Raw genomic sequence first — 24,357 nt, 5'->3', positions numbered from 1 at the left:
AAAAGTGACCAAAAATACAGAATTTTGGACGTTGGAATTTTTTTGCGCGTACGCCATTGACCGTGCGGTTTAATTAACGATATATTTTTATAGTTTGTGCATTTACGCATGTGGCGATACCACATATTTTTATTTACACAGGTTATTTTTATGGGAAAAAGGGGGTGATTCAAACTTTTATTAGGGAAAGGGTTAAATGATCTTAATAAACTTTTTTTTTTCACTTTTTTTTTGCAGTGTTATAGCTCCCATAGGGACCTATAACACTGCACACACTGATCTCTTATACTGATCATTGTTATCCCATAGGGACCTATAACACTGCACACACTGATCTCTTATACTGATCATTGTTATCCCATAGGGACCTATAACACTGCACACACTGATCTCTTCTACTGATCATTGGTATCCCATAGGAGACTATAACACTGCACACACTGATCTCTTCTACTGATCATTGGTATCCCATATGGACCTATAACACTGCACACACTGATCTTTTACATTGATCATTGTTATCCCATAGGAGGCTATAACACTGCACACACTGATCTTTTACATTGATCATTGTTATCCCATAGGAGACTATAACACTGCACACACTGATCTCTTATACTGATCATTGTTATCCCATAGGAGACTATAACACTACACACACTGATCTCTTACACTGATCATTGTTATCCCATAGGAGACTATAACACTGCACACACTGATCTCTTATACTGATCATTGTTATCCCATAGGAGACTATAACACTGCACACACTGATCATTGTTATCCCAGAGGGGGCTATATAACTGCACACACTGATCTTTTACATTGATCATTGTTATCCCATAGAGGACTATAAGACTGCACACACTGATCTTTACACTGATCACTTGCCATGTATTAACATTGCACTGATCAGTGTTATCGGCGGTTGATTGCTCAAGCCTGGATTTCAGGCTTGGCGCAATCAATCGACCATCAGACGCACAGAAGGCAGGTAAGCCACCCTCCTGCTACATCCAAGCTGATCGGGACATCGCGATTTTATCGCGATGGTCCCAATCAGCCCGACTGAGATGCCGGGATGATTTACTTTCACTTTTAGAAGCGGCGATCAACTTTGATCGCCGCGTCTAAAGTGTTAATGCCGGACATCTGCCGAGACGGCGATATCCGGCATTAGCCACGGGTCCTGGCTGCTGATCGCAGCTGGGACTGTGCAGCTATGATGCGCGCTCACCTCATGAGCGCACATCATAGCTGGGGACCCGCATATTGACCTTTTATAAACGTCAATATGCAGGAAGAGGTTAAACATGCAAATTTTTGTACAAAAAGTTAAAAAAAATTTAAAAGAAGTAAAACAAATCAAACCTATATAAGTTGGGTGTCCTTATACCATATGGACCTATAGAATAAAGGTAAGGTGTCATTGTTACCGAAAAGTGCGCTGCGTAGAAACGGAAGCCCCCAAATGTTACAAAATAGTGGGTTTAAAAAAAAAATTTGCCTCACAAATAATTTTTTATTTTTGGTTTGACGTAGATTTTGTGGTGAAATGATTGATGTCATTACAAAGTAAAATTGGTAGCGCAAAAAACAACAACAACCTCATATGGGTCTGTAGGTAGAAAACTGAAAGCGTTCCGATTTTTAGAAGGTGAGGAGGAAGAAACAAAAGTGAAAAAAACCTTTAAAAGTCCTTAAGGGGTTAAAGCATTTTTTTAAGTTAAAGCATAAGGAAAACTCTACAAGATGATACTGACCTGATGGATAAGTATAACGTCAGTTGTGACATCACGTTGTATGGTAGGTGATGAAAAAATCCCAAATTTGCAGAATTGCATTTTATTTCAATTGAATTTTATCCCACAATTTGTTTTCTGTTTCACAGTAAAATTGGTCCCACAAAAAACAAACTCTCATGTGACTCTAGATGGAAAAATATAAATAAGGTTAATACTCAATTATATAATCTGTGTTATTCTCTGCAGATTCTTGTAGCAGGAGATCAGAGGAGAATCTTATATCTTCAGATTATAAAGCAGATGATGATATCACACAAGATACATATGAAGAACATTCCATTATCCCAGATACACCCTCAGCCCTTCACAGCCAAGATCTGTCATCTCATCCTTATATACAGGTCCTGTCTTCTCAGTCATCACAGGATGTTCAGCAAAATAAAAGTCACAGAAGGAATGATGGACATCAACGAGCTCATACAGGAAAGAAACCATATTCATGCTCAGAATGTGGGAAATGTTTTACTGACAATTCACATCTTGTTCAACATAAAATAACTCACACAGGGGAGAAGCCATTTTCATGTTCAGAATGTGGAAAATGTTTTACTGAAAAATCAAGTCTTGTTAAACATCAAAGAACTCACACAGGGGAGAAGCCATTTTCATGTTCAGAATGTGGAAAATGTTTTACTGAAAAATCAAGTCTTGTTCAACATCAAAGAACTCACACAGGGGTGAAGCCATTTTCATGTTCACAATGTGGGAACTGCTTTACTAAGAAATCAAATCTTGTTCAACATAAAAGAACTCACACAGGGGAGAAGCCCTTTTCATGCTCAGAATGTGGGAAACGTTTTTCTTGCAAGTCAGATGTTACGCGACATCAAAGAACTCACACAGGGGAGAAACCATTTTCATGTTCAGAATGTGGGAAATGTTTTACTGATAAATCAAATCTTGTTCAACATAAAAGAACTCACACAGGGGAGAAGCTATTTTCATGCTCAGAATGTGGGAAACGTTTTACTTGCAAATCAGATGTTACTCGACATCAAAGAACTCACACAGGGGATAAACCATTTTCATGTTCAGAATGTGGGAAATGCTTTCCTCATCATACAAGTCTTTATAAGCATAAAATAACTCACACAGGAGAGAAGCCATTTTCATGTTCAGAATGTGGGAAATGCTTTCCTCATCATTCAAGTCTTTATAGGCATAAAAGCACTCACACAGGGGAGAAGCCATTTTCATGTGCAGAATGTGGGAAATGTTTTACTCAGAAATCAAATCTTCTTCAGCATCAAAGAACTCACACTGGGGAGAAGCAATTTTCATGTTCAGAATGTGGGAAATGCTTTACTCATCATACAAGTCTTTATAAGCATAAAAGAACTCACACAGGGGAGAAGCCAATTCAGAGCAATAAATGATGCAGATTTCACATCTATATATTCACCATGTACATAGGATATCTGACATTTATACATATATCCTATACTGCATCTCCAAACTTGTTCCCAATTGATAATAAAAGTTTTCTTTTAGAACGTAGTCACCGATCCAGCGATGTCATCACTATAGTTTACATGGTAGGAGAAGAGTGTGGTATATGGTTGTGATATTCACTGCTCCTCATAGAGAAGACCCAACAGGCATAATCCATGGGGAGCTGCTACTGGAGACCCAAACACCTCACAGAGAAGGGACTTATTCCAGTGATGAAGAATTCCAGGACGGTCCAGGCTTCACCTGCTGAGACCCTTTTAGAAAGGTTGTGTTATCCCCGATCCTAGCTGATCATGTGGCGTCTGATCACTGGACACCTCAGTCTGTGCTCGGCTGTTTCTGCAGCTCCCATAGTGAATGTACCTCCTCCCTACCTTGGGACACTGGGGTCCCTGTTATTGAGATACTGGGGATAGATGACACAACCCCCTCACCACCCCGTGATGTACTTTTATGTCCTGGGCGGGATTACTTTCCTGACTGTCTTGGCAGTGTAACCCTATGTATGCCGCAGTCAGTACTGATTGTGGCATCTATAGGGTTAAACTGTCTTGCTCCCCCAGTCATGCCCTCCAGGTCTACCAGGCGCTGTTGCCTATGAGGCCCGAACTCGGTAACACTGACAGTTATACTGCGCTGTAGTACAGATGTATGGTGGTGTAGTATAACAGCGATTACACGAAAGCAGCTTCAGGTCCTAAATAAAAACGTATGGTCCCTGTCCCAATAAAGCCGTATATTATTACAAAAAAACTCCAAAACATACATAGCAGGTATTCTTTGTACTAACTTGTACTTTAAAGGGGTACTCCTCCCCTAGACATCTTATTCCCTATCCATAGGAGAAGGGATAAGATGTCTGATCGCGGGGGTCCTCCTGCTGCACCCGGTGTCACAGCCACGCCCCTCAATGCAAGTCTATGGGAGGGGGCATCTCGCCCCCTCCCATAGACTTGCATTGAGGGGGCGTGGCCGCGACGTCACGAGCCTCCGCCCTGCATCGCCAGTCATCCGGCACGGAGCGAATTATCCAATAGATCTTTAGCAGGCATACTGTGTGAGTTCAGAGGGATTATTGAGAATGAAGATTATAGATGTTTTCTATGGAATACTAGGTGAATGGTAGAATGGAATGTCCATAGACTATAATGGGAAGAACATTTTATTTGGAGCCTAAACCATTTACCATATGAAATTATCCTTTACCACAAGTGTCCCCCAGACAGAGCCGCACAGTGTAACATGGAAATGACCTGGGATTATAGTGGTTTATTATAGAATGCAAAGGTGAATGACAAAATGGAATGTCCATAGACTATAATGGGAAGAACATTTTATTTGGAGCCTAAACCATTTAACATATCAAATTATCTTTTACCACAAGTGTCCCCAGACAGAGCCGCACAGTGTAAAATGGAAATGACCTGGGATTATAGCTGTTTATTATAGAATGCAAAGGTGAATGACACAATGGAATGTCCATAGACTATAATGGGAAGGAAATATGATTTCATTTACATGTAAATCAGTGATATTTAGGAAATTAAACTTTACCACAAGTGTCCCGAGGTAGAGTAGCACATTGTAAGATTAAAATTACCTGGTATTATAGCTGTTTATTATAGAATTCAAAGGTGAATGACTAAATGGAATGTCCATAGACTATAATGGGAAGAAGATTTTTATTTAAAGTATGAACCATTTAACATATCAAATACATCTTAAGGTTACAGTCCCACATACCACTAACGCAGCCTATTTCACACTGCGCTAAATCTGCTGCATTATCCCCGATCACCATACACATAGGGCTTTCTGGCGGCAGCTCTGTGTGTGCAGTGAGTTTGGGTAAGCGGTATGTGGGACCGTACCCTTAACCTCTTAAGGATGCAGGGCGTACCTGTATGCCCTGTGCCTGCTCCCGGTCTATAACGCGGGGTTACGCCGTGACCCCGCATCATAGTAGGTCGGACCCGGCGTCTAATGAAAGCCGGGACCCTGGACTAATAGCGTGCGGCACTGATCGTTGTGCCACGTGCTATTAACCCTTTAGACATGGCGATCAAAGTTGATCGCCGTGTCTAAAGTTGAAAAAATCCCGGCAGGTCAGTCAAATCGCAATGTCCCGATCAGCTAAGACGCGAGCGGAGGGTCCCTTTCCTGCCTCCGGTGCGTCCGATTGGTGATTGACTTCTCCATGCCTGAGATCTAGGCAGGAGAAGTCAAGCCCCGATAACACTGATCATCCCCATGTAGTTCTATGCTGAGGATCAGTATTAGGAATTAATGTAATGCATGTTATAGCCACTAGAGGGGGTTATAATATAGCAAAAAAAAAGTTACTAATGATGAATTAACCCCTTCCCTAATAAAAGTAAGTATCACCCCCGTTTTTCCATGTGGTATCGCTGCGTGCGGAAATGCTTTAACTATAATAATAAATCGTTAATTAAACCGCATGGTCAATGGCGTACACGCAAAAAAAAAAAACCTGAAATAGCGTATTTTTGGTCACTTTTTTTTAGCACAAATATATGAATAAAAACCAATCAAAAAGTCCAATCAAAAAAAAATGGTACCGATAAAAACTTCAGATCACAGCACAAAAATGTATGATAATAATGAAAATAAAAAAGTTATAGGGGTCACAATATGACAATTTTAAATGTATAAATTCTCCTGCATGTAGTTATGATTTTTTTCTCACAGAAAAGGATTGCAGTAACACATGTTTTGCTATTAACCTGTTTGTCTGTATTGGAACTAAACAAAAAAAGGAGGAATAAAAACAAATTGGACATAATGTCCCCAAACTCCAAAAATGGGCTGGACAAAATTATTGGCACCCTTAACTTAATATTTGGTTGCACATCCTTTGGAAAAAAATAAGTGAAATAAGTCGCTCCCTATAACCATCAATAAGCTTCTTACACCTCTCAGCCGGCATGTTGGACCACTCTTCCTTTGCCTTCCAGTAAGAGAGACCTGGAGTAGTTTGCATCTTTTCCCAACAGCAATTTTAAGATCTCTCCACAGGTGATCAATGGGATTTAGATCTGGACTCATTGCTGCCACTTCAGAACTCTCCAGCATTTTGTTGTCATCCATTTCTGGGGGCTTTTTGACGTAAGTTTGGGGTCATTGTCCTGCTGGAACCTAATCAACCAATCCTCGTAAGTGTCTCAGGGCAAAATAATATTTAACAACAATTTTAGGGACAAGTCCCTAAGGACTGCCCTAAACTAGAGACAACTTAAATCTAATATATAAAACTTAACTTTTATTTCTACTATAAAAATACTAGTGCTTATTTGGTACCATAGTGAAAAAGTTTTAAAATTTCGGTCATCCACTTAGTGGTCACAGTGTAAACCACCTATAGCATATATTGTGACCAGTGTCACTATGGTTAGTTAAAGGTGCCCCCAGACAGCGCTGCCACCGCTGACTTGGGAGACCCCCTACTGTATTAGAGCTTTCTTATTCAGCCACTGGGATGCCGTTTTATAAAAACATTACAGCCTCTCTATCTGACGTTTCGCCAGTGTATTCTGGCTTTTTCAAAGAGGTGAGGACAGGTATACTATGCATCAATCACCCTTTTATATGATCGCTAATTAACTCCACTGCGCATCGCTTCCGATGCGCTCGCTGATGCGGCCTGCTCGTCATCATAATGCGCTGGTTAACCCCAATCACATCTTTTGTTGACATACCACGTCATCCTCCACATATCCAAGTACCTATCACCTACCGCTACGTCAGTTCTCCCATCTCCGTAGTCCCCGTCGTCACCGGATTATGTGACTGTTCAGCTGACAACACGTCACCATCTAACCCCGGCCGCTGTAGGTACGCGCTTGCTCTCTAAGCATTTGCCGAGCGCTCGCTGATACATTATCGCTGCACATGTTCCGGGACTTAGCTCCTGGAGACACAATTAGCAGAGCTGCGCATGTCTTTGAACTTAGTCTCCACGTACCTCAAATGTTGTTACTGCGCATGCTCTTGCACTTAGAACTTTTACAACCCGAAAATCAGTAAACTAGTAACAGGTAAGTATTATAGCTGGGTCAATATACTGCCCACAACTTGATTCATAACTAAAAGCAAAGTGGAGTAACGCTGTCATGCACTTATATTAAACATCGATAAGGGGTACCATTTTACAACCTGTAGATACTATTATCCCATAATAACAGTTTATATAATAAAGCCAATAAATGGCAAGCTGTTATAAAGTATAAAACAAGATATGTACATACTTGTACTGCACATACACTTACCATATTAGTAATGCCATATGTTGTCTCAATCCCAGAATCAAACATATATTCCATCCTAAACTTAATGAATGTATTCCCACATGAACAAAAATTAAAATGAATTACCCTTTTGTGCAATTTGATAATTACATTCCTAGCCAATGCCACAACCCGTGGCCAGGCCACTCAATTAACATTGGTTCTCCTTATAGGAGTTTATTACATGCAGAATATCCCCATTATCATTTACCACCCCTTACGATCTATTTCTTTTTTTCTCTTTTTCTCTTTTATGATGGTATAGGGATACAAATGAAGAATTACCAGTGAGAACAAACAATGGCATTAATACTACATGTAAGTAAGCCGCATCATTTAATGAAAATATAACAAAATTATTGAAATTTGCATAGTAAATTCTGAATTCACTATGGAGAAAAGATTATTAATCAGCCATCTAAGAATGCGGAATATGAAAAGCCTTCATTTAGGCCTGTAGGACTTAAAGTCCTTAGCCGGTAAATCCACCGTGCCTCTTCTCTTAATAAGATCTTATCAATGTCACCTTTCCGTTCATTAAGAACCATTTTCCTCAAACCCCAAAATTTTATTGCATATTTTTGTGTTGAATGTATGGACCTCATATGTACAGATAAAGATGTCTCAACCTCAGTCCGAATTGTGCTAACATGTTTGCTAATTCTTTTCCGGAATTCCTGTGTGGTTTTGCCTACATAAAGTTTAAAGCATCGTAAGGGGTGGTAAATGATAATGGGGATATTCTGCATGTAATGAACTCCTATAAGGAGAACCAATGTTAATTGAGTGGCCTGGCCACGGGTTGTGGCATTGGCTAGGAATGTAATTATCAAATTGCACAAAAGGGTAATTCATTTTAATTTTTGTTCATGTGGGAATACATTCATTAAGTTTAGGATGGAATATATGTTTGATTCTGGGATTGAGACAACATATGACATTACTAATATGGTAAGTGTATGTGCAGTACAAGTATGTACATATCTTGTTTTATACTTTATAACAGCTTTATTATATAAACTGTTATTATGGGATAATAGTATCTACAGGTTGTAAAATGGTACCCCTTATTGATGTTTAATATAAATGCATGACAGCGTTACTCCACTTTGCTTTTAGTTATCAAGCAATAGAGAGGTAGAGCTGGCACTAATACCGTCGTCACCAGATCATGTGACTGTTCAGCTGACAACACGTCACCATCTAACCCCGGCCGCTGTAGGTACGCGCTTGCGCTGTAAGCATTTGCCGAGCGCTCGCTGATACTGCCCATGTTCCGGGACTTAGCTCCTGGAGACACAATTAGCAGAGCTGCGCATGTCTTTGAACTTAGTCTCCACGTACCTCAAATGTTGTTACTGCGCATCCTCGTATGTGAAGTGTTCGGCGGGCGCAGTAGAGGGCTCAGAAGAGAAGGAGCGACAATGTGATTTTGGAGAGCGAATTTTGCTGAAATGATTTTGGGGGGCATGTCGCATTTAGGAAGCCTCTATGGTGCCAGAACAGCGAAAAACACCCCACATGGCATACCATTTGGGAAACTACACCCCTCAAGGCACATAACAAGGGGTCCAGTGAGCCTTAACACCCCACAGGTGTTTGACAACTTTTCAATAAAGTTGGACGTGAAAATGAAATTTTTTATTTTATTCACTAAAATGCTGATGTTTCCCCAAACTTTTCATTTTCACAAGGAGTAATAGGTGAAAATGTCCCCCATAATTTGTAACCCCATTTCTCTCGAGTAAGAAAATACCTCATATGTGGATGTAAAGTGCTCTGTGGGTGCACTAGAGGGCTCAGAAGGGAAGGAGCGACAATGTGATTTTGGAGAGTGAATTTTGGTGAAATGGTTTTTGGGGGGCATGTCACATTTAGGAAGCCCCCATGGTGCCAGAACAGCAAAAAACACCCCACATGGCATACTATTTAGGAAACTACACCCCTCAAGGCACGTAATAAGGTGAGTGCAGTGAGTATTTACATCCCACTGGTGTTTGACAGATCTTTGGAACAGTGGGCTGTGCAAATGAAAAATTATAGTCTTAATTTTCACGGACAACTGTTCCAAAAATCTATCAGACACCTGTGGGGTGGTAAGGCTCACTATACCCCTTGTTACGTTCTGTGAGGGGTGTAGTTTCCAAAATAGGGTCACATGTGGGTGTTTATTTATTTTGTGTTTATTTCAGGACCGCTGTAACCAGCAGCCACCCCTGTGCAAATCACCAGTTTAGGCCTCAAATGTACATGGTGCGCTCTCACTCCTGAGCCATGTAGTTAATCTGCAGAGCATTTTACGCCCACATATGGGGTATTTCTGTAGTTGGGAGAAATTGTGTTACAAATTTTGGGGTCTTTTTCTCCTTTTATGAAAAGAATGGGGAAACACCAGCATGTTAGAGTAAAAAATTTTTTTAGTTTTTTTACACTAACATGCTGGTGTAGACCCCAACTTTACCTTTTCATAAGGGGTAAAAGGAGAAAAAGCCCCCCCAAAATTTGTTAGGCAATTTCTCCCGAGTATGAAGATACGCCATATGTGGCCCTAAACTGTTGCCTTGAAATACGACAGGGCTCCGAAGTGAGAGAGCGCCATGCGCATTTGTGGCCTAAATTAGGGATTTTCATAGGGGTGTACCTGGATGCAAGCGTTACACTTGCCTCCTCCATCAAAAATACTGTACACTAGTTTTCCCCAAACAGGGAGCCTCCAGTTGTTGCAAAACTCCCAACATGCCTGGACAGTTAATGGCTTACCGGCAATACTGGGAGTTGTTGTTTTGCAACAGCTGGAGGCTCCGTTTTGGAAAAACTGGCGTACAAGATGTTTTTTATTTTTATTGGGGGGGGGGGGGGGGGGGGCAACAGTGTAAGGGTGTAGTGTATATGTAGTGTTTTACTCTTTATTTAGGGCTAGTGTAGTGTAGTATTTTTACGGTACATTCACACGGGCGGAGGTTTACAGTGAGTTTCCCGCAGCAGCGGAAAAATAGCCGCATCTCAAACTTGAAGCGGGAAACTTGCTGTAAACCCGCCCCCATGAATGTACCCTGTATATTCGCGTGGGGGAGGGGGTGGGGGCAAAACTACAACTCCCAGCATGCACTGACAGACCATGCATGCTGGTAGTTGTAGTTATGCAACAGCTGGAGGCACACTGGTTGAGATTGGGAAACACTGAGTTAGGTAACAGATTACCGCAGTGTTTCCGCACCACTGTCTGTTTCCTAACTCAGTGTTTCCCAACCCATGTGCCTCCAGCTGTTGCAAAACTACAACTCCCAGCATCCATGGTCTGTCAGCCCATGCTGGGAGTTATAGTTTTGCAACAGCAGGAGGCACACAGGTTGGGAAACACTGAGTTAGGAAACAGACAATGTTTCCCAACTAGTGCGCCTCCAGATGTTGCAATACTACAACTCCCAGCATGTCCAGACAGCCGAAGGGCATGTTGGGATTTGTACTTATGCAACAACTGGAGGAGAACAGTTTGGAGACCACTACAGATGTTGCAAGACTTCAACTCCAAGCATGCCCAGACATGCTGGGAGTTGTAGTTCGGCAACATCTGAAGGGCCAAATGTTGCCGAACTACAACTCCCAGCATGCCTGGACATTCTTGGCATGCTTTGAATTGACATCTGGAGCCCTACAGTTTGGACACCACTGTATAGTGGTCTCCAAACAGTGCCCTTCCAGATGTTGCAAAACTACAACTCCCAGCATGTCGGGAGTTGCAGTTCTGCAACATCTGGAGGGCCAGATGTTACAGAACTACAACTCCCAGCATGCCTGGACAGTCTGGGCATGCTGAGAGTTGTAGTTGTGCAACATCTGGAAGGACAGTGGTCTCTAAACTGTGGCCCTCCAGATGTTACAAAACTACAACTCCCAGCATGCCCAGACAGGCTGTCTGGGCACGCTGGAAGTTGTAGTTTTGAAACTCCCAGATACAGCAGTGAAGATCACTTTATGGCGATCTTCACAACTGTATCTAGGAAGCCTCGGCCGCCGCCTCCACTTGCCTGCGCCTCCTGTCAGCTGGTCCCTGGTCGCCGCGTGAGCCCAGGTAACCGGCGGGCCCCACAACGGCCCCCGCACAACTGCCCCGACATCCAGGGGCAGGCAGAGCAGGGGAAATGAACGTTCCCCCCACCCCTGCCCTCCAATTCGACGATTGGCCGCATCGGCCAATTGCAGGGGATAGGAGGAGGGGGCACCCTGCCACCTCGCTCCTATCCTCTAGGATGATCGGGGCTGTCTCTGACAGCTCCAATCATCCCTGTTTTCTGGGCTATCGGGTCATCAGAGACCTGATCAGCCCAGAAATGCAGCGAAATGCTGATCTGAATTAATCAGTGATTTGTGGCGATCACCGACATGGGGGGGGGGTGGGGGGGTCCCCCCCAGGCATTTGCACAGGATGCCTGCTGAATGTCTAAAGCAGGCATCCCAGTCTGATCCCTGTCCGGCTAGCGGCGGGGATCGAAATTCCCAAGGGCGTACCGGTACGCCCTTAGTCCTTAAGTGCAAGGGCGTAACCATACGCCTGTGGTCCCCAACAGGTTAAAGGGGTACTCAGGTGGAAAACTTTTTTATTTTATTTTTTTTAAATCAACTGGCGCCAGAAAGTTAAACAGATTTGTAAATTGCTTCTATTAAAAATTCTTAATCCTTCCAGTACTTATTAACTGCTGAATACTACAGAGGAAATTCTTTTCTTTTTGGATTTCCTTTCTGTCTGTCCACAGTGCTCTCTGCTGACACCTCTGTCCATTTTAGGAACTGTCCAGAGCCGGATAGGTTTGCTATGGGGATTTTCTCCTGCTCTGGACATATGATATATATATAAATGTCAGATATCCTATGTATGTGGTTAATATATACTTGAGGAAAAGTCCTGTGTAGACTCCAAGGCTGTGCTCCGGTGCGGTATTCACCAATTCCCAAGTCTTAGTAAAGGAAACCATGAGCGATGCAATCTGAGCTTCTTATGAAATACTCAGACACTGTTAGATGTTTTGCCGCAGTTTTTTCTTTATTCGATCATTTTGGTAAAACATTCGGAGCTGTAACATTGGAAGCTGCAGATGTTATTAGTCGTCCCAGCAGAGATGGTGTTCATTGTTCGGGAGCCATCAGGGTGTGACGTTTCGGGGGAACGCCCCCTTACTCATGTGTACTAGAGCCTGAGATTCCAGGATATTTGAGGTGGGATGCCACCTGTTCACAATCGAGGGATTTCTCTTAAAGGAACATTTACAATTATCTGAAGTAACAGATTTATAAGTAATTTTACATCTAGTTGCATTTCACAAAACATGGTGGATTACAATATTCATTCATAAATAAGCTTTCATCTACAGATGGGGAAATCGTGTCCAGGTAGGTTATCCAATATACTTCCCTTTACAAGAGACGCCTGCGCTTTATATTCTCATTCGCTTCAGTGTGAATTTGTTCTTAGATTTGTCACCTTACTTCCTTCACATTATGTTGTTTTCCTAAAAAATGTCTTGCGACAGTAGTTTCACTGAATTTAGATGATTCACTCACTGTTTTAGTGTTTATAGCCTTTCTAATGTTGTTTTTATGTAACATTATTCTAATTTATATTTTTCTGCTGGTCTGTCCGACATAACATATGCCAAATATATGACAGAAAAATAAAAACTGTGGCAAAGCATCTAACAGTGTCTGAGTATTTCATAAGAAGCTCAGATTGCATCGCTCATGGTTTCCTTTACTAAGCGGTTAATATATAGATGTGTTATCTGCATCATTTATTGCTCTGAATTGGCTTCTCTCCTGTGTGAGTTCTCTTATGTTTAACAAGATGTGATTGCTGAGTATAACATTTCCCACATTCTGCACATGAAAATGGCTTCTCCCCTGTGTGAATTATTTGATGTCTAACAAGATTTGATTTCTTAGTAAAGCCGTTCCCACATTGTGAACATGAAAATGGCTTCACCTCTGTGTGACTTCTTTTATGCTGCATAAGACTTGAATGATGAGTAAAACATTTCCCACATTCTGAGCATGAAAATGCATTCTCTCCTGTGTGAGTTTTCTGATGTTTCAGAAGACTTGATTTATCAGTAAAACATTTCCCACATTCTGAACATGAAAATGGCTTCTCTCCTGTGTGAGTCCTTTGATGTACCACAAGGTCTGATTTCTGAGTAAAACATTTCCCACATTCTGAGCATGAAAATGGCCTGTCTCCTGTGTGAGTTCTTTGATGTACAACAAGACTTGATTTAAAAGTAAAACATTTCCCACATTTTGAGCATGGAAATGGCTTCTCTCCTGTGTGAGTTCTTTGATGTACCACAAGGTCTGATTTCTGAGTAAAACATTTCCCACATTCTGAGCATGAAAATGGCCTGTCTCCTGTGTGAGTTCTTTGATGTACAACAAGACTTGATTTAAAAGTAAAACATTTCCCACATTTTGAGCATGGAAATGGCTTCTCTCCTGTGTGAGTTCTTTGATGTACCACAAGGTCTGATTTCTGAATAAAACATTTCCCACATTCTGAACATGAAAACGGCTTCTCTCCTGTGTGAGTTATTTGATGTTTAACAAGACTTGATTTTAAAGTAAAACAATTCCCACATTCTGAACATAAAAATGGCTTCTCTCCTGTGTGAGTTATTTGATGTTGAATAAGATTAGATTTCTTGGTAAAACATTTCCCACATTCTGAGCATGAATATGGTTTCTTTCCTGTGTGATCTCTTTGATGTCCAACACCCCTTCTGTGACCTTTCTTTTTCTTAACATTCTGTGATGACTGAGAAGACAGGACCTGTATATAAGGATGAGATGACAGATCTTGGCTGTGAAGGGCTGAGGGTGTATCTGGGATAATGGAATGTTCTTCATATGTATCTTGTGTGATATCATCATCTGCTTTATAATCTGAAGATATAAGATTCTCCTCTGATCTCCTGCTACAAGAATCTGCAGAGAATAACACAGATTATATAATTGAGTATTAACCTTATTTACATTTTCCCATCTAGAGTCACATGAGAGTTTGTTTTTTGTGGGACCAATTTTACTGTGAAATAGAAAACAAATTGTGGGATAAAATTCTATTGAAATAAAATACAATTTTTCTAATTTGAGATTTTTTCATCACCTACTATATATAACGTGATGTCACAACTGACGTTATACTTATCCATCAGGTCAGTATCATCATCCAACTTGTAGAGTTTTCCTTATGTTTTATTTAAAAAATACTTTAACCCCTTAAGGATTTTTTTAAGGGTTTTTTCACTTTTGTTTCTTCCACCTCCCCTTCTAAAAATCAGAACGCTTTCAGTTTTCTACCTACAGACCCATATGAGGTTGTTGTTGTGTTTTGCGCTACCAATTTTACTTTCTAATGACATCAATCATTTCACCACAAAATCTACAACAAAACCAAAAATCAAAGATTATTTGTGAGGCAAAAATTTAAACCGCCCCCCCCCCTCCCCCCCCCACTATTTTGTAACATTCGGGGGCTTCCGTTTCTACGCAGCACTTTTGGGTCAAAATGACACCTTATCTTTATTCTGTAGGTCCATACGGTATAAGGACACCCAAATTATATAGGTTTGATTTTGTTTTACTTCTTTTGAAAAAATGTGAACTTTTTGTACAAAAATTAGTATGTTTAACCCCTTAAAGGACTCAAGGTTTTTCCATTTTTTCAATTTCATTTTTTCCTTCTTACCTTTAAAAAAAACATAATTCTTAAAATTTTGCCCTAAAAATCCATATGATGGCTTATTTTTTGCTCCACCAATTCTACTTTGGACTGACATCAGTCATTTTACCCAAAAATCTATGGCGAAAAAGAAAACAATTGAACAAAATTGAAGAAATAACGCCATAATGTAACTTTTGGGGGCTTCCATTTCTACACAATACATTTTTCGGTAAAAATGACAAAATTCTCTTTATTCTGTAGGTGCATACAAATGATCCCCTACTTATATAGGCTTGATTTTGTCGTACTTCTGGAAAAAATCATAACTACATGTATAAATTGTCATCTTCTGACCCCTATAACTTATTTTTCCGTGTACAGGGCGGTATGAGGGCTAATTTTTTGCGCCGTGATCTGATGTTTTTATCGGTACCATTTATGTATTGATTGGACTTTTTGATCGCTTTTTATGAATTTTTTCATTGTATAAAAAGTGACCAAAATGACGCTATTTTGGACTTTGGAATTTTTTTGCGTGTACGCCATTGACTGTGAGGTTTAATTAATTATATATTTTTATAATTCGGACATTTCTGCACGCATTTATTTTTATTTACACTTTTTTTTAAATAGGAAAAGGGGGGTGATTCAAACTTTTATTAGGGAAGGGGTTAAATGATCTTTATTCACTTTTTTTTTGCAGTGTTCTAGCTCCCATATGGGGCTATAACACTGCACACACTGATCTATTACATTGATCATTGTTATCCCATAGGAGACTATAACACTGCACACAATGATCTTTTACATTGATCATTGTTATCCCATAGGAGACTATAACACTGCACACAATGATCTCTTATACTGATCATTGTTCTCCCATAGGGACCTATAACACTGCACACACTGATCTTTTACATTGATCATTGTTATCCCATAGGGGGCTATAACACTGCACACACTGATCTCTTATACTGATCATTGTTATCCCATAGGAGACTATAACACTGCACACACTGATCTTTTACATTGATCATTGTTATCCCATAGGAGACTATAACACTGCACACACTGATCTTTTATACTGATCATTGTTATCCCATAGGGGGCTATAACACTGCACACACTGATCTGTTACATAGGAAACCATTGATCAATGATTCTGCCGCTTGACTGCTCATGCCTGGATCTCAGGGACTGAGCAGTCATTTGGCGATCGGACACCAGGAGGCAAGGTAGGGGACCCTCCTGCTGTTCTAGAGCTGTTCGGGATGCCACGATTTTGCTGCGGCGATCCCGTACAGCCCCTGAGCTAACCGGTAATGTTTTACTTTCACTTTAGACGCGGCGTTCAACTTTGAACGCCGCATCTGAAGGGTTAATAGCACGCGGCACCGCGATCAGTACTGTGGCTCCGTGTTATAGAACAGGAGTGGACTCAGGACGTACAGGTATGCCATGAGTCGTTAACCCCATAAGGACCAGGGGTTTTTCCATTTTTGCACTTTAGTTTTTTTCCTCCTTATCTTAAAAAAATCATAACCCTTTCAATTTTGCACCAAAAAATCCATATTATGGCTTATTTATTGCGCCACCAGTTCTACTTTGTAATGACATCAGTCATTTTACCCAAAAATCTACAGCGAAATGGAAAAAAAAATCATTGTGAGACAAAATTGAAAAAAAACAAAACGCCATTTTGTAACTTTTGGGGGCTTCCGTTTCTACGCAGTGCACTTTTTGGTAAAAATGACCCCTTCTCTTTATTCTGTAGGTCCATACGATTATAATGATGCCCTACTTATATAGGTGATTTTGTCGCACTTCTGAAAAAAATCATAACTACATGCAGAAAAATTTATACGTTTAAAATTCTCATTTCTGACCCCTATAACTTTTTTATTTTTCCACATATGGGGCGGTATGAGGGCTCATTTTTTGCCCCGTGATCTGAAGTTTTTAGTGGTACCATTTATGTATTGATTGAACTTGTTGATCGCTTTTTATTCTTTTTTTCATGATATAAAAAGTGACCAAAAATACGCTATTTTGGACTTTGGAATTTTTTTGCGCGCACACCATTGATTAAGCGATTTCATTAATGATATATTTTTATAAATCAGACATTTCCGCACGCGGCGATACCACATATGTTTATTTTTATTTACAATGTTTTTTTTTTTTTTTTAAATGGGAAAAGGGGGGTGATTCAAACTTTTATTAGGGGAGGGGTTAAATGATATTTATTCACTTTTTTTCCCAATGTTATAGCTCCCATAGGGGACTATAACACTGCACACTCTGATCTCTTATACTGATCATTGTTATCCCATAGGGGACTATAACACTGCACACACTGATCTCTTATACTGATCATTGTTATCCCATAGGAGACTATAACACTGCACACACTGATCTTTTACATTGATCATTGTTATCCCATAGAAGACTATAACACTGCACACACTGATCTTTTACATTGATCATTGTTATCCCATAGAAGACTATAACACTGCACACACTGATCTCTTATACTGATCATTGTTATCCCATAGGGGACTATAACACTGCACACACTGATCTTTTACATTGATCAATGGTTTCTCATAGGAAACCAGTGATCAATGATTCTGCCGCTTGACTGCTCATGCCTGGATCTCAGGCACTGAGCAGTCATTCGGCGATCGGACACCAGGAGGGAAGGTAGGGGACCCTCCTCGTTTCACAACGCTGTTCGGGATGCCCCCAGCGGCGATCCTGAACAGCCCCCTGAGCTAACCGGCAGTGATTAACATCTGGAGGGCCACAGTTTGACACCACTGCCTTACAAGAAGCAGGGACACCAGTCTTTAACAATCATGTGGACAAAACTTCAGGGAAAATCGGTCAGGGACCAAATGACCGTGCCCCCCAATCCACCTGACCCCGCAGGTTATAATGGAGCAGTCACCCAAACCGCCCCCTTTATAATCCTCATGCCAGCCAGAGAATTCAGACAAAGGATAGGGGATACGTTATAGATCACGGGGGTCCAACCCTTGGGACTCCCTGCGATATCCTGAATGGGACCCTGACAGTCTGCTTGAAGGGGGCGGACCGACCCTGCATGGAGCGTTGGCCGACACTCCCCCTCCATGTATCCCATAGAAATACATGGAGGTGGTGTGTCAGCCGCAGCATCCTGTGGGGGTCGGACCCGGACGCTTCCGGCAGACTGCTGGGGTTCAAGAGATCGCGGGGAGTCACAAGGGTCGGACCCCCGTGATCTATAACCTATCCCCTATCCTGTCTAGGCAGAGAGTATCACATTTTGGTCTTTTGTCTATTAATGTGTATAGAAAGATTTATGTCCTAATAAAGTTAGTGAAATTTTCCTGGAACCAAGTTAAAAGGGGAACCTTTATTTTTAATGATTTTCGCTCTCGGCTCGCCAGCCGCACCGATAGCTCCCTTTGAACCCACACAGGTGACCCGAACCGGAACATTTCCGTATCAGAGGGAAAGAATAAAGGGATTTAAAGGGGTACTCCACTGCTAGACATCTTATCCCTTATCCAAAGGATGGGGATAAGATGTCTAATCGCGGGGTCCGGCTGCAGCACCCCCCATTCTAAACAAAAGCCAGATTCCAGTGGTCGTGACATCACGCCCACCCCCCCTGGTGATGTCGCACCCCCTCTATTCATGTATGTGAGAGGGCGTCGTGTGATGGCACGAGCGGGAGTGGCCACAACTTCATGATCACTGCCTCTGGCTCTGAGCGTTCCGAACAAAAAGTTCAGAATACTGGAGCACCGGAGTACCCCTTTAAAGGAAAATTCTAGTACATGAGTACTTATCCCCTAATGAAGATAGGGAATATATGTCCGACCACTGAGACCCCCGCGATCTCCTGCCTGACATCACATTTGTATATCTCCGTTTCTCCCATAGAGATTCATGGAGAGACATGTCGGGCACCTCTTGGTGCGGTGGTTGACGGTAATCCCTGCACGGAGCGGAGGTCACCTGTGCCTGGAGAGATCTGGGGTGCTGGGCAGGAGATCACAGGAGGTCCCCGCTGGTCGGACCCCCACGATCAGACACGTATCCCCTCTCCTCAGGATGAAAAAGGAAAGATAGCGACTCCAGAGAGACAGAGAGCTGGTATCTACTGCTCTATGGGGAATATTAGTCTGTATATAATGTGCTTGATTCATAAACAGTATGGCGGTATTATTCAGTCACTATGTAGTGGTGATGATATCAAGTCGACTGCTATAGAGTCAATATAGGGGGGAGGGGGATAGTATTTACCCTGGAGTCCCAAAGATTCTTGTTACTTCCCGAAAATATTATTGCAGCCAGTAACTGAATAAAATGTGTGACTCTTCTCTGTATTTAGTGGTTACTACTCACCTGGGCAGTTACCTGTAGGAATGTCCTCCTTATACTGCACATCACGGCTCACATCTGTCTCTTCTTCTTCCTTTATGTCTGTAGCATTATTATAAATCAGATCTTTCCCTGTAGGAATGTCCTCCTTGTACTGCTCATCACCGCTCACATCTGTCTCTTCTTCTTCCTTTATGTCTGTAGCATTAATATAGGTCAGATCTTTCCCTGTATGAATGTCCTCCTTACACTGCTCATCACTGCTCACATCTGTCTCTTCTTCTTCTTCCATTATTACTGTAGCATTAATATAGGTCAGATCTTTCCCTGTAGGAATGTCCTTGTCCTCCTTATACTGCTCATTACTGCTCACATCCATCTCTTCTTCTTCCTTCATATCTGTAGCATTAATATAGATCAGATCTTTCCCTGTATGAATGTTCTCCTTATACTGCTCATCACCGCTCACATCTGTCTCTTTTTCTTCCTTTATGTCTGTAGCATTCATATAGATCAAATCTTTTCCTATAGGACTGTCCTTGTCCTCCTTATACTGCTCATCACCGCTCACATCCGTCTCTCCTTTTTCCTTTATGTCTGAAGCATTAATATAGATCAGATCTTTCCCTGTAGTAATGACCTCCATATTCTGCTCATCAAGAGGACGGGGACACCTCTCTGGTGCTGTTCTCTTACTGGATCTGACTGTAGGGAACACATACAGAGACTGAATTCATTCTTTACATACAAATAATGAGAGGACGTGTGTATATAGTCATGTCTATTACCTGGTGATGTGAGGGGCTGCTGATCCTCCATCATGACCTGATCCTTGTACTGATCCTTGTGTCCTTCTACATACTCCCACTCCTCCATGGAGAAATAGACCGCCATGTCCTGACACCTTATAGGAACCTGAGACATAATGATACAGTCATCACCCCGACCCCTCCAGTGGTGTTACTGTATAATGTCCAAGCATTCCCAGCAGTGTCACCTCTCCAGTCATCACCAGACCCCTCCATTACTGTATAATGTCCCAGCAGTGTCACCTCTCCAGTCATCACCAGACCCCTCCATTACTGTATAATGTCCCAGCAGTGTCACCTCTCCAGTCATCACCAGACCCCACCATTACTGTATAATGTCCCAGCAGTGTCACCTCTCCAGTCATCACCAGACCCCTCCATTACTGTATAATATCCCAGCATTCCCAGCAGTGTCACCTCTCCAGTCATCACCAGACCCCTCCATTACTGTATAATGTCCCAGCAGTGTCACCTCTCCAGTCATCACCAGACCCCTCCATTACTGTATAATGTCCCAGCATTCCCAGCAGTGTCACCTCTCCAGTCATCACCAGACCCCTCCATTACTGTATAATGTCCCAGCAGTGTCACCTCTCCAGTCATCACCAGACTCCTCCATTACTGTATAATGTCCCAGCAGTGTCACCTCTCCAGTCATCACCAGACCCCTCCATTACTGTCTAATGTCCCAGCATTCCCAGCAGTGTCACCTCTCCAGTCATCACCAGACCCCTCCATTACTGTATAATGTCCCAGCAGTGTCACCTCTCCAGTCATGACCAGACTCCTCCATTACTGTATAATGTCCCAGCAGTGTCACCTCTCCAGTCATCATCAGACCCCTCCATTACTGTATAATGTCCAAGCAGTGTCACCTCTCCAGTCATCACAAGACCCCTCCATTACTGTATAATGTCCCAGCATTCCCAGCAGTGTCACCTCTCCAGTCATCACCAGACCCCTCCATTACTGTATAATGTCCCAGCAGTGTCACCTCTCCAGTCATCACCAGACCCCTCCATTACTGTATAATGTCCCAGCAGTGTCACCTCTCCAGTCATCACCAGACCCCTCCATTACTGTATAATGTCCCAGCATTCCCAGCAGTGTCACCTCTCCAGTCATCACCAGACCCCTCCATTACTGTATAATGTCCCAGCAGTGTCACCTCTCCAGTCATCACCAGACCCCTCTATTACTGTATAATGTCCCATCAGTGTCACCTCTCCAGTCATCATCAGACCCCTCCATTACTGTATAATGTCCCAGCAGTGTCACCTCTCCAGTCATCACCAGACCCCTCCATTACTGTATAATGTCCCAGCAGTGTCACCTCTCCAGTCATCACCAGACCCCTCCATTACTGTATAATGTCCCAGCATTCCCAGCAGGGTCACCTCTCCAGTCATCACCAGACCCCTCCATTACTGTATAATGTCCCAGCAGTGTCACCTCTCCAGTCATCACCAGACCCCTCCATTACTGTATAATGTCCCAGCAGTGTCACCTCTCTGGCGATTGTGTCAGCTGATCGGGACCCCAAGGAGCTGTGTGCTTACAGGACCTGCGATGATGTCACCGTCATGTGATCAGTCACATGGAGGAGGAGGAGTCACATGATCAGGGGCTGCTGCTCTAGGCTCATCTGCTCAGTGTATGCAGGACTCTGCTGTGCTGGTTGTGATCGCTGCTGGATGAGCTGAAGTTATGTGTATGCAGCAGAGCTGTGTGTGTGTGTGATGTGCGTGGTGCAGAGCTGTGTATGTGTGTGTTATATATGTCTGCAGCAGAGCTGTGTGTAATGTACATGTAGCTGAGCTGTATGTGTACACAGTAGAGCTGTATATGTGTAATGTACATGTAGCTGAGCTGTATGTGTACACAGTAGAGCTGTATATGTGTAATGTACATGTAGCTGAGCTGTATGTGTACACAGTAGAGCTGTATATGTGTAATGTACATGTAGCTGAGCTGTATGTGTACACAGTAGAGCTGTATATGTGTAATGTACATGTAGCTGAGCTGTATGTGTACACAGTAGAGCTGTATATGTGTAATGTACATGTAGCTGAGCTGTATGTGTACACACTGTATATGTGTAATGTTCATGTAGCTGAGCTATGGGCGCAGGGTATAAATGTACCACATGTTCTTAAAGAAGTTCTGTAGTAAAAAAATAACCAACATATAGGGGGCAAGTTATAGATCGCGGGGGTCTGACTGCTGGGACCCCCTGCGATCTCTTGTAGAGGGCCCCGACAGTCCGCAGGAAGTGGGCGTGCCAACCCCTGCACAGAGTGGAGGCCAAAACGCTTCGGTGCTTTAGCAGCGGCTTCCTGTGGGGGGGGTCGGATCGCCTGTTTCCTGCAAACTGATGGGGCCCCGTACAGGAGATAGCGGGGGATCCCAGCAGTTCCACCCCCGCAATCTATAACTTATCCCCTATACTTTGGATAGAGGTTGTCACTGCAATAGTCTTTTAAGGGTTCATAATAAACATCCCCAATAATCCTGATCTGATAGTGACCGCACACACATACCTGTATCTGTAGAGGAGCCGTGTGCTTACAGGACCTGCGATCAGTCACATGATCAGGGGATGCTGCTCGGAGAGATCTCCACATACAACAGCAGTGACTGCTCCACCAGGACCTGCTCTGTATCTGCTACATGCTGTAGGTGTAGGACCTGTGATGATGTCACAATCATGTGACCAGTACATTTGGGGGTAAAGTTTAGCAGTAAAGAAGTGACTGTGGCTGAAGGACCTGTGGGGAGGATCATGTGACATGAGTGGGCGGGGCTCAGCAGAGTTGTCGAGAAGATATTGTAGTTGAAGGACCTGTGATAAGTCATGTGACAGCAGGGTCCTGCATACACGGAGCTGATGAACCTAGAGCAGCAGCCCCTGATCATGTGACTCCTCCTCCTCCATGTGACTGATCACATGACGGTGACATCATCGCAGGTCCTGTAAGTACACGGCTCCTCTACAGATACAGGTATGTGTGTTCTCTCCCTGTCAGGATTCTCTTACGTCCCCCCAGCAGCACAGATGGTATATTCCTCCCCCCGCACACAGGTATGACCCATGCATTGTACTGACAATAAAACCTTACAAGGGTTAATCGCACCCCCTCCCCTATATAGAGGCCGATCCTCTCATCCTGTGATTTCTCCTTTGGGGATTATTTTTATGTATTTTTGTGTTTTTTTTACTTTAATATTATTTTATCTTTGCTCCTGGTGAGAGAAGGGTTAATATATTGTCTTGTTTCTGCTGCTGTTTGTGTTATTCCGCCATCTTTACTCATTTCCTATATCTCCGCCCAGTTGGCCCCCAGCTAGAAGCCCCGCCCTCCTGTCCTTGTGGCCCTATTCCTGTTATGTCTTTACCTCTAATATGTCAGGTTCTTCTTCTCCTTCTGGTTCTCTCCCCGCGGTGTCCACATGTCTCCCCGGCCGCCGCCATCTTGTAGAAGGAGGTTTATGGAGAACTGGGCCGACTCCTCTGTGGATCCAGGCTCTGCCGACACGCCCCCTCCCATAGAGATGAATGGAGGGGGTGTGGCTGTGACATCAAGAGGGGGTGTGTGGCTGTGACATCACGAGGGGGGTGTGGCTGTGACATCACGAGGGGGTGCGGCTGTGACATCACGAGGGGGTGTGGCTGTGACATCACGATGGGGTGTGACTGTGACATCACGAGGGTGTGTGGCTGTGACATCACGAGGGGGTGTGGCTGTGACATCACGAGGGGGTGCGGCTGTGACATCACGAGGGGGTGCGGCTGTGACATCACGAGGGGGTGCGGCTGTGACATCACGAGGGTGTGTGGTTGTGACATCACGAGGGGGTGTGGCTGTGACATCACGATGGGGTGTGACTGTGACATCACGAGG

General features: G+C 42.9%; 2 protein-coding genes across 4 annotated transcripts in view; one reads left to right on the top strand and one right to left on the bottom strand.

Moving 5' to 3' along the window:
- Positions 1-24,357, top strand: part of LOC130298082 (paternally-expressed gene 3 protein-like) — a 64,078-nt gene that overhangs the window by 2,596 nt on the left and 37,125 nt on the right. The window contains exon 4 of the mRNA XM_056550975.1: positions 1,992-3,172. Coding sequence (XP_056406950.1) covers positions 1,992-3,172 — 1,181 coding nt within the window. The remainder of the gene's footprint in view (positions 1-1,991; positions 3,173-24,357) is intronic.
- LOC130298056 (oocyte zinc finger protein XlCOF22-like) lies at positions 12,558-24,049 on the bottom strand. 3 transcript variants are annotated; one of them, XM_056550944.1, is made up of 4 exons: positions 22,015-22,138; positions 20,435-20,561; positions 19,671-20,351; positions 12,558-14,533 (listed from the first exon to the last, which is right to left on the bottom strand). In XM_056550944.1, exons 2-4 carry the CDS (start codon positions 20,538-20,540, stop codon positions 13,344-13,346), a joined length of 1,977 nt encoding a protein of 658 aa, XP_056406919.1. In that variant the 5' UTR covers positions 20,541-20,561; positions 22,015-22,138; the 3' UTR covers positions 12,558-13,343. The 3 variants fall into 3 exon arrangements, with proteins under 3 accessions (XP_056406919.1, XP_056406920.1, XP_056406922.1); XM_056550945.1 differs by lacking the exons at positions 20,435-20,561; positions 22,015-22,138 and adding an exon at positions 23,852-24,049 and having other exon boundaries at positions 12,559-14,533; XM_056550947.1 differs by lacking the exons at positions 20,435-20,561; positions 22,015-22,138 and adding an exon at positions 22,996-23,207 and having other exon boundaries at positions 12,559-14,533.

This window comes from Hyla sarda (genome assembly GCF_029499605.1).
Source record: "Hyla sarda isolate aHylSar1 chromosome 1 unlocalized genomic scaffold, aHylSar1.hap1 SUPER_1_unloc_2, whole genome shotgun sequence".
Taxonomy (NCBI): domain Eukaryota; kingdom Metazoa; phylum Chordata; class Amphibia; order Anura; family Hylidae; genus Hyla; species Hyla sarda.
This window is presented reverse-complemented; position numbering and strand designations above follow the sequence as displayed.

Coding starts and splice junctions, on each gene's coding strand:
- LOC130298056 (XM_056550944.1), bottom strand. CDS start 20,540: ATGGCGGTCTATTTCTCCATGGAGGAGTGGGAGTATGTAGAAGGACAC. Junction 20,352..20,434: donor GCAGCCCCTCACATCACCAG/GTAATAGACATG, acceptor TGTTCCCTACAG/TCAGATCCAGTAAGAGAACA. Junction 14,534..19,670: donor TCCTACAGGTAACTGCCCAG/GTGAGTAGTAAC, acceptor TATTCTCTGCAG/ATTCTTGTAGCAGGAGATCA.